This window comes from Drosophila bipectinata, chromosome XL, assembly GCF_030179905.1.
Source record: "Drosophila bipectinata strain 14024-0381.07 chromosome XL, DbipHiC1v2, whole genome shotgun sequence".
NCBI classification, from domain to species: Eukaryota; Metazoa; Arthropoda; class Insecta; order Diptera; family Drosophilidae; genus Drosophila; species Drosophila bipectinata.
The window spans coordinates 1251565-1271560 of record NC_091734.1 but is presented as its reverse complement, the minus strand read 5'-3'; the positions used below and the strand labels follow the sequence as shown (position 1 = coordinate 1271560).

Sequence of the window (19996 nt, the reverse complement as noted above, 5' to 3'; positions counted from 1 at the left end):
TTGTATAATCTTTAAAAACAAAAACAAATATTAAAACTTAAAAAAAAGGTTTAAAAACTTCATAAAAGACATAAACTATTTAATCATGAGCCATTTAATCATAGTTTAAGCCAACTACTAACTAAAAACCCCATAAAGATACCCCCAAAGACCAAACCATCTAGTATTAGTAACACCCCATCCTATATGCCTCCCCATACTAGATAGTATCTAGTAGATATGTACCTCCTGCCTCTCCCTCAACACACTGAGCAAAATAAATAGAACCCACCAAGGCTTGACCCCGTTTCGTGGGCCAATCTAAGATAATCGGATGATCGCGTCATATAATTTAGCATATTATCTGCATAATACATATACTAGAGACTAGACCCCAAGCTGCTCTGCCGCGGTGTTCCACATATTCCCCAGATACTCTATAGTATATAATACTATAATAAGCGCGAATCTAACGGTTGATTTAGTGGCTTGAATTTGGATGACTTTATTATTTTTATTTTTTTTTTGTGTTTTGGTTTATTTTTTATTTACGTTTTGTTGTTTTTATTGGGGACACAAACCCCGGCCGGCATCGAACCATCAAACATGTTGCAAGTGCAAGCGAGAGGCAAATACAAAAAAGGCTATTTCTCTCACTCGTTTTCGTGATTCGATTGGAGCGTGTTCTAACATGTTCGACGTCGTTGGATGTGCTGTCCAGCGTGTTTGACGTCACACTTGTGTGCACCGAACCGCAACCGACGTCGGCAGACTGTTTCAAACAGTGGTGGCTCAAATATTGACTATGGCTCAGCATTTCTTTAATTATTTTAAGTTTTTGGTGTTAAATTTAAAGTTAATTAATTCTTTGGGTGAAATTAATAATTAGGCCACATATATTTATGAGCTTTGTCTGAAAAATATATGCTTTTGATGGTTTTAAATATTTTTTTTGTATAAATATTTTAGTTCAAATTTTGTTAAAATTAAGTTTAAATTTTTTTTTGGGAAAATTGCAAAATTGCAATTGCAACAAACAGGTTTGATGGTTGGATTATTAACGTGCGACGCGTTTGACCCTCTGCTGCGTCACAGCCGGCGTCGACGTCAGCGTCGCGACCTCATGCATCAACGTCACAAACACACAAATGTAAACACCCAGAGAGACGACGGTCTCGTTTATTAATCCATTAAATATTAAAGACAATATTTGCAACGTTGCCAAACTTCACGTTGCTTCAAGACCCCAAAAAAAAAAACCGATTCTTTTGAAAAAGAATCCAAATTCAAGGCTTTTGTTGGGGTTTTTGCAAAAAAAAAATAAAAAAAATAAAAGATAGAACCTTAGACAATGGCGAAACAAAGTCATTAATCATTTTTGATAAATAATTCCCTGTTCTCTTTAAGGTCCTTATTCCCCAAAAAGTGATACTTCTCTTTTCTGACTTTACTTTACTTTAAGTTTTTCTTTTCCATCATTTTCCATTATTTTAAGTTGTTTTTACCTGAAAAGACACAAAAGAAAGTAAAAAATTAGTAAACAGTTAGGAATATTAAAAAAAAAAGAATAAAAAAACTAGAAAATTCTGCAAGTTTTCAGGGTTTTTCTTTTAATGGCCACTCCCACAGAGGAAAACCGCAACTTTTTATCCGCAAAAAAAAGAAGGATACACAGAGAGAAGAAATAAAAGAACAAGGAGTGGGGGGAGTAGAAAAAGTAGAAGTAGAACAAAGCAAAACTAAAATCAAGCCAAAAAGAAAAAGCTTTGCTGCTAATAAGCTTTCTTCTTTGGCCATTTCTTCTTCTTCCTCTTCTTCGTTCGTTTAATTCCCTTTTAGAATTTTCTTCTATTTTTTGCCCAGCTCCGGCTGCTTCTTCTTCATCTTCTTCTGTTCATTAATTCTGCGGCTTTAAAGCTTAAAAACACGCAACAAAAATATAATTAAAACTTGCAACCTGAATACATTTTTTTTCTTCTTCTTCTTCTCATACTCATGCTCTTGTTTTTGTTTTTGTTTTCGTTGTTTGTTGTTTGTTGTTTGCTTTTCGGTTCGTTGCAAAAGTTTGAAAACATGCTGCAGCCAGAACGAGAGAGAGTATCCCATGTACATAAGTGAGAGCGAGATGGGGCAAGGATGGATGATTTGGTTCGGATGGGAGAAAACGAGAGGGAGCGAAGCAATGGCCACATGTACCGTTATGTGCGCAGTAACACCCCCACAGATACTCCCATATGTATCCTCCACATACATATGTTTTTAAACATGTATGCATGCATCCAGCATCCTCCTCCTCTTCCGCCCACATCACCCACCCCCCTCACCCCCCAGAACTGCCACGCCTTGTGTCTGTGTCTGATGTTGTATATATCGTATAACATATATCCTATATATCGCACTATATGTACACACATGTATGTATTATGTGCATGATGTTGGGCTTGTAAGAGCACCCCCCTCCTCCCCCCAAAGAAATAAAAGAAAAACCCACAAAAAACAAAATTATGAAAAGCACAAAAGATAAAATTGCATAAAGCAGAGGACCAGGAGGAATGCGAAAAATAAAAGAAAGCGAATTCCTTCTCCAGTGCTGGCTTTGCAAAAACAAATATTAAGAACTTTAAAAATACACAAAGAAAAAATAGTTGTAACTTCAAAAATTGCATTTAATAACCTAGAGATGGAAGTATAGATAACCTAGAGATAAAATTTCTTAAGTAGGGAACCGATTCTAATCGAAATAATCAACAAATACCGATATATTTTGGAGTTTTAAGAAATTCTAACCAAGAAACTCTAGCTAGAGATGATACTTTTTTCGATAAAAACTAATCGAAATAGCTTTAATCGAAGTAATCGTAAAACTTTTATAACTGTTTAATATTTTTTTTTTTAAACTTTTCTAGAGATGATACTTTTTCGATAAAAAATACTAAAATCGAAATAATCCCTATTGAAATTTATAAAATGCCATTATAACCTAGAGATGATACTTTTTTGATAGAAAATGGAAGCATAATATCCCAAAATCGAAATAATCGTTAATAATCGAATTTCTCATATCTTTAATTTATATCTCCTAATTTTCTCTCTGTGCACGACACACAAAATAGCTGTCTGCTTTGTCGACCGCCACCCACTTTCCGCCTCCCCACCTGTCCCGCCCAATTACCACGCCCCCGACAACTGCAGCTCACAAATGCAAACTGACGAAGAGCGCACACAGAGGAGAACGAAACAAAAACAAAAACACAAATTTTGTAGATATCGATTTTTATCCCCCCAACGGGGTAGATGGGGGGAATAGTGGGGAGGGAAGGACGATGACAGCCTTGTTATGAATTCCCCGGGTTCCTACAAAAACAACAAAATAACACAAAAACAGGAAGCGGGCGGAGGGTGGAGGGTGGAGTTGTATTATTATACTTGGGGGATCCCCTTGCTCACTCTCTCTTCCTCTCTCTCCCTCTCTCTTTCTATGTTTTTCGCAATTCCACCTTGCTCCTTTTGGCATAACAAAATTTTTGTTGCCTGCTTTTAGGCGCTAAACTTTTTACTAATGTCAAAGCGAGATAGCTGCCAAACTTTACAACGTCCTTTGGTATTTGTGTCTCCCTCTATTGCCCTCCCTCTTTCCACATTCATCCTTCCTCCATTCTGTCTGTCTGTGGGCCATTAAATTCGCTGGAAATTTAATTTGTACTCGAGACAAGAACAGACACGAGCGAACCTGTTAGACAGAGATACATACATAGCGCTCTCTCAATAGATAAAGAGAGAGGGCAAATAGAGAGCCAAGCAAGACAGAGACAGGGAGAATCGCGAATTGGATCAGCTGTTTTTTGCTGGCTTTCTAACTTTTTTTTTTTTTTTTTTTTTTTGTTCTTTTTCAACCAACTTTTTCGCATTCCATGCCAGCGCTACCACCACCCAGTCACCACCCATTCGTTGGCCCACCCACCCATCGATAGACGACTTTAATGCGATGACAGTGCATGGGAAACTTTTGAACTTTTTGGATGTAAGCCAAACGATTTTTACACTTGAAGAAAATTTGTATTTTATTTAAAATTAGATTCTAATAGATTATGGTCTTTTTATACCCTTGCAGAGGGTATTATAATTTTGGTCAAAAGTGTGCAACGCAGTGAAGGAGACATCTCCGACCCTATAAAGTATATATATTCTTGATCAGGATCACCTCCTGAGTTGATATGAGCATGTCCGTCTGTCCGTCTGTCCGTCTGTCCGTCTGTCCGTCTGTCTGTCCGTCTGTCTGTTTCTACGCGAACTAGTCTCTCAGTTTTAAAGCTATCGTCTTGAAACTTTGCACACACCCTTCTTTCCTTTGCACGCAGTATATAAGTCGGAACGGCCCGGATCGGCCGACTATATCCTATAGCTGCCATATAACTGATTGATCGGAAATGGTATAACTTTGGTGTTTTTAGAGTTAGAGAGTTCAAATTTGACATGTGAGCTATTTTTGGCAAAACATTACGTCATGCCAAATTTCATAAGGATCGGCCGACTATATCCTATAGCTGCCATATAACTGAACGATCGGAAATGACCCAACTTTCGTGTTTTTGAAGATAGAAAGCTGGAACTTAGTACAGATTTAATTCTTGGTCAGTTGATCCAACCTACCAAATTTCATTAGGATCGGCCGACTATATCCCATAGCTGCCATATAACTGAACGATCGGAAATGGTATTTGGTAGAAATATCAACTTTCGTATTTTTGAAGATAGAAGTTTGGGACTTTTTTTAGATTTTGTATTGTAATAAATTGGATTATATATTCCTATTCCCATAAGGATCGGCCAACTATATCCGATGTTTGCGATATATATCCGGTTTTAACTGCAAGGGTATATAAACTTCGGCTCCGCCCGAAGTTAGCTTTCCTTTCTTGTTTTAATTTTAAACCCTAAAGTCCCAGTTTTATTGAAGATTAAAATGAGGTTATGTTGGATAATTTTCTGGTATATTTTTAAAAAGATTATGTTATCGAATTTATCGATAAATTACGATTTTAAAATTCAAAGTCTCGAAACAAGCCTAAAAAATTCTAAAATGTTCAGTCTTTATATAAGAATTTCGATAAACAGTACGATTTTAAAAGTTATCGATATTTATCGTTAAAATAAAATCGAAAAAATGTCAAGTTCTGGGTGCTTAAAGTCTAATACTTAATAATACCGGTTATCTAAGTTCGTTAACCAGTCTAGTTAAAAGAAAGTCGATAATTAGTCTTCATTTAAAAGTAATTGGTATTTATCGATATTAAAAAATGAGATAAATATTAAAAAAAACCCTCTTACTTAACCACAAAAGTGAATGAACTGCCTTATTAAGACATAAAATAGCATAAACTATAGCCACTAAAGCAATAACCTTAAACCCACCCACTAACTTCCAGCCATTCAACTTTTCTTAGTTTTTTGCTTTAGTGGGGCGGGTAATAAAGTGTTAGAACCAGTTTATATTCTATGGTATTTCCAGTGCATTTTCAAGTAGGTGATTCATTTGATAATCACATTATTCCATCGATTCGATGACCAGCCAGCCAGCCCGACAGGCCAGTCAATCGATTAAGTGCCTCCAAGCGAGACAATCTAGAGAGGGAGATGAGCAAGAGAGAGAGATGGACAAATGTTGAATGTTATTATCGATGTATCGCACAAGTGCATCTACATATATACTAACTATATGTATATACACACACTTGACTATTAATGAGCTAAAATTGCACATTTGCATATTTTCCCCCCATTTAGTTAGTAGTTCAATGTACAACATTTCGATTTTCTAGTTAGTATGTATGTGTGTGTGTGTGTATGTGTGTGTTTCTAACTGTTTACTATCGATGAGTTATCGTCATCATCCATCTGGTCTTTATAACCCACCTCCACCCCCTTTTGCAAACACACCTGTTTGTATACTAAATTATAGCAAAAAAACAAAAAAAAAAAAAAAAAGCAAACAAAATGAAAAGAAAGAAAAAAAAAATCAAAAATGAGTCATGATACCATTTAGATTATTATATATATTTTTTATTATGAAAGTGGTGGATGGGAGGTGGATGGGTGGATGGATTTTAGGGCTATACTTTTTATAACCTTTGTTAGATAAACCTATCTAGTAATTTAGAAACTATTTTCGGAAACAAAAACAAGCTTAGATTAGAAATTATAGAGTTTATCTGGGTTACACTAGTATTACCCAACCTGGAAACTAATTATTAACTCACCTAACCATTTCCGTATCTAATTACGATTTTTTTTCTATTTTTATTTTTTTATAAATTAAATTAAAGGCACCACATGCCATTAAAATACTTGCCGGCTCTGCCGTAATCTCGTAAATCAAGTCATTTTCACATTTCTTGATTAAAGGCTGGGAAAGTGCAAAGGGCAGAGTTGCAAGGCCAGAGCTGTTGTTCCATTTAATGGCTGTGGTCCTTTATGCACTCAAAGAAAATGTTTATACTTAGGAAGATAAAAGACTAATAATTTAAGGACCATTCTCTTTTATTGTAAGAAAATTGGAAAAGTTATAGGCCTTCAAAGGGATTCTTATAAAAAAAAAGTACAGTTTTTATCTAAAATCAGAAAAATTTCGGGAAAAAAATCGAAAAAATATTTTGTATCCAGGTTTTGATGCAGATTGATGGAGAATCGATCCACGGATCGATTGAGGTATTCCTTTCAAGAATCGGATAAGAATTGGCAGAGATACGGACATCGGAAGGTGTCCTATATGGAAATCGTGGATTTTACAAGGGAGGGCCCAGGAAAATTTGGAAAAAAATCGAAAAAATATTTTGTAGCCAGGTTTTGATGCAGATTGGTGGAGAATCGATCCACGAATCGATTGAGGTATTCCTTTTAGGAATCGGATAGAAATTGCCAGAGATATGGACATCGGAAGGTGTCCTATATGGAAATCGCGGATTTCGAAAGGGATGGCCCAGGAAAATTTGGAAAAAAATCGAAAAAATATTTTGTAACCAGGTTTTGATGCAGATTGGTGGAGAATCGATCCACGAATCGATTGAGGTATTCCTTTTAGGAATCGGATAGAAATTGCCAGAGATATGGACATCGGAAGGTGTCCTATATGGAAATCGTGGATTTTACAAGGGGTGGCCCAGAAAAATAGGGAAAAAAATCGTAAAAATATTTTGAATCCAGGTTTTGATGCAGATTGGTGGAGAATCGATCCACGAATCGATTAAGGTATTCCTTTCGAAAATCGGATAAGAATTGCCAGAGATATGCAAATCGGAAGGTGTCACATATAGAAATCGTGGATTTTACAAGGGGCGGCCCAGGAAAATTTGGAAAAAAATCGAAAAAATATTTTGCATCCAGGTTTTGATGCAGATTGGTGGGGAATTCATCCACAAATCGTTTGAGGTATTCCTTTCAAGAATCGGATAGAAATTGCCAGAGATATGGACATCGGAAGGTGTCATATACGGAAATCGTGGATTTTACAAGGGGTCACCCAGGAAAATTTGGAAAAAAATCGAAAAAATATTTTGCATCCAGGTTTTGATGCAGATTGGTGGAGAATCGATCCACGAATCGATTGAGGTATTCTTTTCAAGAATCGGATAAGAATTGCCAGAGATATGGACATCGGAAGGTGTCATATAGAGAAATCGTGGATTTTACAAGGGGCGGCCCAGGAAAATTTGGAAAAAAATCGAAAAAATATTTTGCATCCAGGTTTTGATGCAGATTGGTGAAGAATCGATCCACGAATCGATTAAGGTATTCCTTTCAAGAATCGGATAGAAATTGCCAGAGATATGGACATCGGAAGGTGTCACATATAGAAATCGTGGATTTTACAAGGGGCGGCCCAGGAAAATTTGTAAAAAAATCGAAAAAATATTTTGCATCCAGGTTTTGATGCAGATTGGAGGAGAATCGATCCACGAATCGATTGAGGTATTCTTTTCAAGAATCGGATAAGAATTGCCAGAGATATGGACATCGGAAGGTGTCATATATGGAAATCGTGGATTTTACAAGGGAGGGCCCAGGAAAATTTGGAAAAAAATCGAAAAAATATTTTGTATCCAGGTTTTGATGCAGATTGATGGAGAATCGATCTACGAATCGATTGAGGTATTCCGTTTAAGAATCCAATTCAAATTGAAAAAGATATGAACTCGGAAAGTAGTCAATATGATTATTTCGATTTTTCCAAGAGGTTCCATCCCAAATTTTTTGGAAAAAGAATCGATAAAAAATGTTGATACAAGATAATGATAGAAATCGCTGGAGAATAAATTCCCAAATCTTTTAAGATGTTCTATTTGAAGATATTGAAACTAAATCCCAAGTTATAGACTCTAAACTATACAAGTTTTCATCGTTTCATCGATAAAATCGATAACCAAAAAAAGTCCAACCATAATTGCCTTTAATCCAATTTTTTTATTGCTTGAATTATTCAATAATAATTCCAGTGTAGTTTTGCAAGGAAAGCAGAAGCAGCAGCAGCACATTTTCATCGCATTTCCATGGCATTTGCATTTTTCCCTTTCATTATTATTGTGGCCCAGCTGTTTTTACAGCTGTTCTTGCAACGGTAGTCAGCAATTTGTTCTGAAGATGGGGCCACCCCTTCCACCGCCCATCTAGAGGGGGGGAGGGACTGGCGAGGTATTTTATTTCATACGCAAAGTCAGCGAGATCCAAGAAAATTCACTCCAATTACAGGCCATCAGCAAAATGACAAAGAAAATCCAAAGTCTAGAAAAGGGCTGGCCGAAATTTGAGAATATCGGCGAGGTTTTTAGTTTCCGATTTCTCTCTTTTTAAAAAAAAATAAAGAAAAAAGGGTAAGAAGGGTTTTCAAAGCTTTCCGGAAGACTAAGCTATATAGCTTTAATTTATTTATGATTCTTAGAAACCTATTTCTAAGCAAATACCAAAAAAGGGTTGTGAATTTTCGCATTCAATTGTGAAAGAAATTGTAGATCCAAGAAGCGGACAAGCGGACACGCGGACAAGCGGACACTAGTACCAATTTCTATTAAATTTTCAGAAAAAAAAAAATTTCCCTCCAACATGACACACTTTTTTTTCAAATTAAACTAAATTAGATTTACGCAAAAAAAAAAGTCACCCCTTCCTTAAAAAAAAAAACCGAAATGGAAAAATCCAAAAACCCCCTCCCTCCATTGCTCATCCCCTCTATCTTTCCGATTCATTCATTTTCATAGCTGTACATTGAACTCAAAGCCAGCACATGGTTAAAAAACAAACCAAAACAACAACAACAAAAAACTAAAAATAAAAAAAAAGCATAAAGGGTGAGGTGGTGCGGTGGAGCGGTGGTGGGGGGGCTAAAGAGGTGCGATTTATGACTAGAATTCGCATAAAATTCAACTCTGGAACTGGCCTGGTAAAAAAAAAGCTTCATAAACAATTGAAGGAGCACCCATAAAAAAATCTACGTATACGTAATTTTTAACGTGTGTGTGTTTGACGGGAAAAAAATACAAAAAAACAAAAAAATAGTGTGCTCAACGAGGTGTACGAAAATTGCCTTATCTAATCTGGGTTGTAAAAAAAAAAAAAACTAACAAATTAGGTATGGTTTTCCTATTCATAGAGGCTCTAATATAGACTAGGTGCCTATTATTTTTTTTTTTAGATCTAAGTAAGATATTTAAGCCTCAGAACTATACAAACTAGAAAATCTTATGGATTTTTTTTTTTTTAATTAAGAAAATATCAAAAGAAAGCTTTTAAATATAAGAAATATCAGAAAAGACGCCACCATGAACATGAAGAACCAGTGTTGCCTAATTGATAATTTTTATTAGAAACATTTTTTATTTCTTGTCTTTCTTTTATATGGTCCTCTTTCTCTTAAAAATGCATTTTAAATAGAAAATAAAAATTAAATAAATAGACAAGCTATATTTTTCACCAAAAAACTCTTAAAAAAGGACAATAATTCCTCAAAAAATACCATAAAAGACAACCCTGTAAGAGACTTCCACTAATCTAGCTCTCAAAAATCATAATACCCTTATCTGTAAGGGTATTTCAACAAATTAGAGGCATATTTCCATGCATCACCACATTCTGACGATCTACTTTTTCACAAAAAAAAAAAAAAAAATAAAAAAAAAGGAAAAGAAAAAATAAATGCAAAAAATTGCGCGCCAAAACGAGGCCATGAATTAATCTATTTATTTTTTTTGTTCCATTTTTTTTTATAATATTTATTTATGATTATTTATTTTTGCTGCTGTCATAGACTCCGATTTCTAATCTAATCAGAATGGCTTTAGGAAGAAATACAAGTGATATAACCACATACTAATACCACTTATAAATAAAAGTAATAAAAGGCCTCTGGACAAACTTGAATAATAAAACTTATCGCTATTTAATCTCGAGTTGTATCTGCGTATCTGCGTATCTCTATCTGTGTAGTTGTATCTTTATCTATGAAAAGGAACGTGACATTGTACGCCGTTTTTTTCTTATCAATCGATTTGAAGTGACGATTGACGAACACGGAAGAGGAGGAAAAAAAAATAGAAATAGAAAAATAAAAAGAAAGCCCTCGAAAGGAGATAGCGCAACTGGAAAGGAGGTCATTGAAAAGTACAATAAAAAAAATAATACATATATAGTTGATAACCCACAACTAATCACTGAAAATGAAATATAATTCATCTTAAAGTGTGACCAAAGGCATAAAAATTATTTAAAGTGTGACCTAATCCCAAGGCAGATACCAGATTCAAATTATTCGATCGAAGGCAATAAAAATAGAATCGGCTTCCACGCAAAAGTTATCAAAAATTCAACAGGCAATCATCATCAGAAGGGGGGGTGGGGGGATAAAGGTGGAGAAGGCCCCCAAAGTCAAAGTTTCAATCGCTGAGAATGCCAACAAATGTCGTTTATTAACTGTAAAAAAAAATACCTCAATAAAAATTCATGGTTAGGCCTCAAAAAATAGGTCTCTAAGAGAGAGGGAGAAAGAGAGGTGGTGGTGGGGGGCCTGGGAACTGTGGGGGAGTTGCCAGCAGTGACATGAGTCAGTAAATTATAACTGTTTTATTTGGAAGCGAGTGTACTAATTTTCACAAGTCTATGAGTAATTGTTTGACAGGCTATACAGTGGTGGTGAAAATAATAGGACATTATAGCATATTAAAATAAATAATAATATTTAAATAAAAATAAAATAAATATTTCTATATTTATAGATTAAGATTTAGAATTTTTAAAATTATTATTTTCTTTTTTTATTTATAATTATTTAATTGATTTTCTAAATATTAAAACCTATTTTTCTATAGTTTCTATTTCTCTGCCCCCCCCAGCATCCTCTTTCTTTTGCCATCTGCCATCTCCTTTCCTCTCACGTTCTATATAGAGCGCGCCTCTTTCGTGCACTTTTGTTGCTTTCTCTGTCTAGCTTTTGGGGTCGTTGCAGTGCAATAGCTATAGTTGAAGGTGATTTCATAATGACCGTCCTCCTCTTGCTCCTCTTTCTTCCCCTTTCTCTCTTTACACGAGCGCTCTTATCTCTCCACTATCCTCTCTGCCGGCCCCTCTCTCTCTTTTGCATTTTCCTTTTGGGGCCGCTGCACTTTTTGTATTGTTGCGCTTTTTGCAAAAATAGACAATGTCTGGCGTCGCTTTTGAACGTCGACTGAGACGTCAACGTCAACGTCAGCGACAACGACAACGTCGACGCTAGCGGCCACCGCGTCAATTGTTAATTATACTTGGCTTTTCTCTTTTTTTTTTTTTTTTTTTTTTTGTCTTATTTTATTTTGCATTTTCTTCAATTATATTCCATTACGTATGCACTGCAATTGGTTGACAGCTCTTTTTATCTTTTCTTTTCTTTTCTTCTCTTCTCTTCTCTCCTCTCTTGTCTTTTTTTGTCGTCGCCATCGACACGGGCGCCCCCTGGCGGTCGCTACGGAAGCAGCATTTTTTATTGGGATAGGTCTGGGTGGGGGGCCTATAATATTCTTGAGCCGATTTTAAAGTCTATATAGGGCTTTGGGGTAGTGGTTTTTAATTCTAGGGCTTTTCTGATTATTTCGATGAACTTTTAATCAAAAATGATACTTATCGATAACATCGATGGGGTATTTCCTTTTTTTTATTCATTTAAAAAGTTATTGATGGGATATTATTAATTTTAAGAGGTAAATAACGATAATAATCGATAAATATTTTGAAGAATATAGACTAATAACTTTCTTAGAATAAAATAAAATTTTAAACTATCGTTTTATCGATTTTTTCGATAACTAAGACCGAGTCTTGCCCAAAAATAGCTTTTTCCATCATTAAACTAATGATTATACTCTCCCCAATGACTACTAATGGATTTTTAGAACTAAAAATAAACTAAAAACTATAAAAAAAACCATCAAGCCATTAAGACCTCAAGACAGTAATAGAAATATAATTGTTTTAATCGCAAAAAAATGAAAACAATTAATGAAATTGTTGAATTAAAGTCTTAAAATTAAAAATACCCTTAAAAAGCTGAAATATTTTAGAGATATAGGGGTATTACGAAAAGGCTTTGGTTTCAAGTGCATTAAAAAAATATCTGGATATAAGTTTTCTTTCAGTTTTAGTTTTCTTTTCAATGGAAAAATTTCTTTCTAAAATGACCTTTGAAAAGCCAATTCTAATCGATGGAAAAACTTGCCGACCAAAAGGGAAACACGATAGAAGAAACTCTCAAATTGATTTAAAATACAATCTTCAAATGAAGTTTCAGTCTTTCTTTCAATTTCTGTCAATTTTCACAAAAGTTTTCACAGAAAAAGAAAAGTTCTTTAAATATTCAAAACAGCAAATTCAAAACTTTTGTGAAAAGTTGTGGAAAACTACGAAATAGTTGTCTCTCGAAAGAAAAATAAAAAAGGAAAACCTTAAAAAAAAATGGGCGAAACTTTTCTTTCATTTTGGAATGAATTTTAAAGTTATCTTTTTTTGGGGGGAAAGGGGGGCGCAGGTGTTTATTCCTTTGTTTATTTTTATAGCTGCAATATTCAATAAGAATAAAGGCCTCTGCTCTGCTAGAGCCAACTAAAAGATACTAGATACAAGATACACAAAGGTAAAGATACACAGATACATTCGTATCTGCAGTCCGACCTGGGCCGACTTTTCCATTATTTGTGTTTCCACAAAAGGCCAGAACCGCAATATCAAATGTGCATAAGCAAATAATGTTAACCCGTCGACGGGGCTAGGGGGTAGGGTATCGCATTTATTTATTTATGTGAGTTTTTAGCGTAACTAAACAACAGGCCGACAGTAAATATTTAATATTTAGATTTGTAATGCAAACTTTTAGCCAGTGTTAAATATCTTAAAGCGGGCAGTGTCGTTGTTTGAATAAAGAATATGAGAAACCGTTTATGAAGTAAGCTAGAAATATTAAATAAATTATCTCCAACAGGGGTATTATTGCAGGGTGAAGCATTTTAGGCTTCAAATGGCTTTGAGAGACTAGCAACAAAAATTCTAGAAAAATTATAAACCTTAAAAAGGAGTTTTCGATTTTAACTCATAAGATTTTAAGGACTTTAGCCTTATTTTTTGTCTTGTTTCTAGTTTTTTATATTCTTGGTAAGCCTTATTTAAGCAATAAATATACTCAAAAGTTCGAAAATATATATAAAAAAAAAAAAAAAAAATTATAAACCTCAGCAGAAGTCGAACTCAAAGCCTTAGGTTTTAGCTTTTAAGGTGTTTAGGTCTAGTTTTGTCCTTTAGATGCAATTACACTTAAGTAAAGCTTAATACTCTTTGGAAAAAAAAACAAAGAATCAAAGAATAAAAAGAGAATTCTTTTCTTTGAAAAATTTGAAGAGAATATTCAAAAAAAGCAAAAAGGATAGAAGCATAATTTAAAAAAATTGAAAAAAAAATAAAAATAATCCTCTCCAGGGAAGTTAAACCTAGTCTTGTGCCTTGAGCCTTATCCTTTCTTCTATCTCAGTATCTTTCCAGCCTTGTTTAAACATTTTAACTTAATAAAATCAATGAAAAACCAAGAAAAAAAACTTTTCTTTTATAAAACTCCAGCTTAGTCGAACCCTTAGCCTTGAAATCCATCTTAACCCTTAGCTAGCCATTTGAAGCCACAACTACTACAACTTAAGGGTTAAAAATGGAACAACAACACCAAGAGAATCAAGTAGCAATGGAAAAAGCAAACAAATGAGACGAAGTGAAGAAAAGGGAGACGAAAGGGAGAGAGACTGGAAGACTGACAAGCAAACAAGAAAAAAAAAAGCATAAAGTAAAAAAATGCCGGGTCGATAAACAAAAAAATAAATAAATAAAATAAAAATAATAAAATAGAGAAGAAAAAACAACAACTATGACACAGCAGCGCTGCCGCGGTCAATGCTGGCGTCGCTGCCAGCTGATAGCGGGCGTCGCGACGTCGTCGCTGCCGTCGTCGTCGTCGTCAGTCGCCGTCGCGTTTGACTCATTAAATATTTTGCAACCTTGACCGTTCGAAAGCGATTAAAAATGTGATGTGGCTGCCTCACTTCGAGTGTATTTGTGTATCCATGTTGTATCCATGTATCTATGTATCTGTGTATCTGTATTTTTTGTCCATATCCGTATCTGCATCTGTGAGTGGCATGCAAGCTGCAGTTGCAAATGCAACTTGAGCAAAAAACCATTACTATTTTCCATGTATTCAAGTGGGTGGGTGGTGCCCCCCGCCTTTGTGAATGAAACACAAAATTGTTGACATTTGTAAAGCTTGTGGAAAAAAGGGGCAGGGCTGTACACACAGAGACACACGCGGAAAACAGAGTACACCGCCTTTCCTGAAAAGCAAACACATACACGGGGGATGTGCAAAAGCACGATATCGATAACATGAAAAAGGCCTGTCAAAGAACTGGGTTAAAGCCTGGCAAACATTCCCTCCCAGTGGATTTTAATTTTAAGCGAAAATTTATACATTTTATTGCAGTTTTATTGATCAAAAAAGGGCCATCTCTAACTATTTCGATTTAAAAATAAAATAAATTTAAGTTTAGGAAAGAATATAACCTTTTTATTGCAATTTTATTTATCAACTTAGTGTCATCTCTAAGTATTTCGATAACTTCTCATGGTCGGTCCTAAAAATAAGCTTAGTAATCTGTTAAACTTCATTAAAACAACTAAATCATAGCTTTCATTAGGCGAAAATAGACAATAATTTAGTTACATAAGGAATATATTCATTTTAAAGCATTTTTAATTATCGAATTAATGACATCTCTAATTATGTCGGTTATTAGTCAAGGTTTAGCTAAAATAAAAGCTCAATAATCATGAAAAAATATTAACTATAGCTTTCATAAATCGAAAAATGCAAATAATTTCATTTAAGAAACAATTTATCAATTTTTTTGCAATTTCATTTATCGAAGCTATGTCATCTCTAACTATTTCGATTATTTGTCAAGTTTTACATTAACAGTTAATAAAGGCTAATTTATTTAAAATTTCATTAAAAAAACTAAATCATAGTTTTCATAAAGCGAAAAATCAAAAAAATAATGAAAGAAAGCAGATAAACTTTTTATTGAAAATTCATCTATCGAAGTAGTGTCACCTCTAATTATTTCGATAATTTTGCAAGGCGGTCTTGAAAATATTCAATATTCAATATTCAAAATATCAATATTCTTTAAAACATCATTAAAACCTAAAGCATAGCTTTCGTAAGACCAAAAAAAGGCAAATAATAAGCAATAACTCCTTTAAAAACTATCGATATTTATCGATTAATATGTTTTTAAATGAAATTTTAATAATATTCAAAATAATACTAAACCACAGCAGACTTTTAATGACTATTTAGCCAGAAACTCACCATAAAGCATAGAAACTCATTAAAAATCTTGCCTTAGGACTGTTTTCTTCAAAATGCCCCCTCCGATAGACATTTTGTTTCTTTCTAGATTTCATTTATTTTCATAAAATATGAAAGGCTTTTGAAAGCCTTGAAGGATAATCTGCAACTGAAAGCTTTCTTTGTCAATTTTCTGGGCAGAAACTAAAGAAAAGCAAACAAAGCTCCAGCAAAAAAAAAAGCAAGAATCGTTTATCGTTTTATGCTTTTTCTTTTTCTTTCTATTTCTTTTATTTTATTTTATTATTTTTTTTTTTGGATGGCATTCTGTGTGAAAAGTGAACAATAGAACAGATTCCCGACTCCCATGACATTCTAATGAAGTTAAATTGCCATCCAAGTGGTGTGTTTTTTTTTTCCATTTCAATTTCAATTTCAGTTTCAGTTCAAGCCAAGCATAAATTTCTCAACTAAGCCAGAATAGGGGGTAACCCAAAAGAAAAAGGGGGAAAAAAACTATGGAGGAGCCATTAAAAGTCGATTAACTGATGGATCTGCTTCCCTTAACAATCGATTTGTCTTTTCCTCTTTTTGGTCGTTTTTTTTTCCCCAGTCACCCTTTCAGAACAAAAAGTGACCAGTAATTTGTGGATAAAATAGGAAAAAAATAAGCCAGCATATGTCATTTATTTTAATATCTACCCTAGTGGGTCTTTTTTTTACAAAAATTATCTTAAAATCTTTCAATTTTTATGCTAATTAATGTTAAACATTTTTTAATGCATAACTAATGAATTAAATGAACTTTTTAATTGGAAATTCTAGCTTTGCCTTTGACTAATTATTTCTGACAGAACCTAATGAAGTTTATGATAATTTTTTGAAGAATTATTATTTTTTTTGGGGAAAGACGATATTCATCCATCAAAGAAAAGTTTTCAGCAAAAAAAAGTAAAGATAAATAGACTAAAAATAGGAAAAATTTAAGTAAAAAAAAAATGCCATTTTCAAAAGTGTAGAAAATTAGCCTCATCTTGTTTCGAACCTTTTCATTTTATTTTTTTTATCTTTTTTTTCCACAACAAATAGCTTGCGGTTATCTTAAAGATATATACCTATATATTTTCTTGTCTTTTGTACTTTTCCTTTGTTTTTCTACAAAAAAAAAAAGCGAAAAAAAAGATTTAAAAAAAACCTCAATGAGATAGAACTCGGGTACCCAGGGTGTTGCTAATTCCAGCCTTTGCTTCAATCGTTGTGGCAGGTCAATGGTGTCGAATTACACATAATTATTTTAGTCTTTAGTTTTTCTGCTTTGTTTTCTTGTTTCTTCTTTGCATCTTTTCAAGTGCTTCCCACTTCCCGATTCGTTGTCTGAACCGCAAAGACTAAGCCTCATCATCATCATTATCATCATTATCATTATCGTTGTTGCCACGTTTTCCGCATTTTCTCAACCAACTGGCTTTGAATGCAAATTATGAAATCAATTGAAATGCAAAGTGTTATTAACATTAAAGCCTTTGAAGAAACTAAAAAAAAATTATTCAAAGGAATATATTCAAATTTTTAAAACAAGTTCTCTTTTAAAACGAAACTGTATTGTTTTCCAGAGTAGCTTTTAAGAATTTGCATAACTAAGGGAATAAAAAATTTCAAAAAGATAACAAGTCAAGGTCATCGAGAAAAGGTCTTAACATTCAGCCTTTTACTTTGGTAATCTTATCTCTGCTAGTTTTCTAGATTTCTAAGAATTCTATTGATAATAAATATTTAAAAAATAAACTCAAAAAACGGTCACACTGACAAAAATAGAGATATTAAAAGAAGGTCACACTGGCAAGGATATAGCAACACCTCTCAGAGGCAGCTTTTCTTGGTATTCTAATGGATGATGTGTTTTAGGAAGTCTGTTAGAAATAAATATTCAAAAAAAATACTTAAAAACGGTCACACTGATAAGAATAGTAATATAAAACAAAGGTCACACTGTTAAGAATATAATAATACCTTTTAGTGTTACCTTTTCTAATTATTTAGATAAGAGCCAATGCATTTAGAAACTCCATTGATAATAAATATTAGAAAAAAATACTAAAAACGGTCACACTGATAAGAATAAAAATATTAAAAGGTCACACTGTTAAGCTTTTCTGCTTTTAGCTTTTGTTAGTATTCTGATGGCTAATTCATTTAAAAAACCTCTCCATCAATCCATCATCTAAAAAAGCAACTTCCTCACCCAACCGGACAACAGAAAAAAAATCCAGAATATCGATGGAAAATTGTGGTAACTTGGGTGGCAACTCTGGCACACACACACACACTTAGCAGCATTGTCAATGGCCTTTGAATGCAAACAGGAAATGAGCTTTGCTGCGGAAATTTGTTCAGCAAAAAGGCAGAGAGGAGACTGCCAGGGAGGAAGAGGCGGGAAAAAGAGGCAATGTTTGATTACTTGTATTAAAGTTTTTCTCTTGTTTGTTTTTGTTTTTGTTGTCTTTGCAGAAAAAGAAAATCTATTGCTTTGAGGTTATAAATTATACAAATATTGTGGAAAAGCTTGCAAAGATAAAGGGAATTTTAGGGAGTTCTTGGAAGCTTTAAAACAGTGTTAGATTTTGAAAAAGATATGTTTAGGGTTCGATTACGGCAGAGTTTTTTTTTTTTTTTTTTTTTTTTTGTAAGAGAATTTTAAATATAAAAAGAGGTAAAGAGTCATAGAAAATAGGTCTTGAAGTCTATTTTTTTTACAATCCTAGTCTAGGGTTTAGACCAGAGGTCGGCACGACCCTATCTCGGGGGCATAGGAAATTTCTCTGCCCCAGCTCTGCCACACACACACAGTATAAATGCGTGAAACGTCATGCTCACAGCCTACTTTCTGCTATTCGTTACTAACACTAATGCGGTAAAATCATATCAATGTATTGGGGTGCCGACCACTGGTTTAGACCCAGTTTCAATTAAAAGTTTTCAGAGACTTTTAAGTCTCGAGTTCGAATTCGGTAATCGAACTATTTTCATATTTCTCTATAATATCATCTTCTTCTCTCTTCTGTATCTCTTCTCTATAATATCTCTAATAAGAAAGTCTTCAGAACCTTAAAAACTATCTTAAACTTTATTATCAAGTTCCTGACTCCTTAAACCTAGTCCAGAGGCTTAGTTCTTCAAGTTCGAGTCTAGAGTTCGACTTGGCATGAGTTTTTTTTTAAATTTTTTTTTTTTTTTTTAATTTATTTTATAAAATAGTTAAAATATCTCACCTGTGAATCGACGGTGCACCTGATGGCAAACGTTGCTGATACGCGGACATGTTGGCAGCTTGTTGTTGCTTTTGGTGTTGTCGTTGCTGCTGCTGCTGTTGTTGTTGATGTTGCTGATGTTGTTGTTGTTGTTGCTGCTGCTGCTGTTGTTGTTGTTGTTGTTGAGTTGATTTTGTATTTTGCTGATTAGCCACTGAATATGGAAAGGGTAGGGAGGCAGGACCATTATCATGCTGCTGTTGTTGTTGTTGTTGTTGCTGTTGCAGCTGCTGCTGGTTGCTGCTGGCAACCCTTTGATGATGATGTTGTTGTTGTTGTTGCTGATGTTGTTGATGTTGCTGATGCTGCTGCTGTTGTTGTTGTTGTGCACCGTTTGGTGTATTGTTGTGGCTGCTACTGCTGTTGTTGCTGCTGCTATTGTTGTTGTTGTTGTTGCTGCTGGAGTTGCTGCTGCTGCTGTTGTTGATGTTGCTGTTGTTGCTGCTACTGCTGCTACTACTGTTGTTGTTGCTACTACTACTGCTGCTGTTGTTGTTGTTGTTGTTGTTTGTGGGCGGCGGAGCACCGACCTGCACTGAAGTGGAGCGTATAGCTGCTTCCATTTCATGCCGAACTCTTTTGGCTTAAACACTTGTTGTTGTGGCCAGAATTGATGAACGGTATTAACTTGGTATGCTTGTTGTTGTTGTTGTTGCTTTTGTTGCTCTTGTTGCTTGCAACACCATTGCACTGCGACATCCTCCAATAGGAAATGCCCCACAAAAAAAAAAAAAACAATTTTTCTTTTTTTAGTTTCTTTTTTTTTTTTTTTTTTTTTCCGGGTTGAACCTGGGTTTAGTTTTTTTTTATT

The 19996-nt window shown here is 34.3% G+C and overlaps 1 protein-coding gene across 1 annotated transcript in view; it reads right to left on the bottom strand.

Moving 5' to 3' along the window:
- The window catches only part of Smr (nuclear receptor corepressor smrter), a 51092-nt gene extending 31117 nt beyond the window's left edge, over positions 1-19975 (bottom strand). The window contains exon 1 of the mRNA XM_017232510.3: positions 19147-19975. Within this exon, the coding sequence (XP_017087999.2) occupies positions 19147-19748 (602 nt within the window). The 5' untranslated portion in view covers positions 19749-19975. The remainder of the gene's footprint in view (positions 1-19146) is intronic.
- Between the last annotated feature and the right edge of the window lie 21 nt (positions 19976-19996).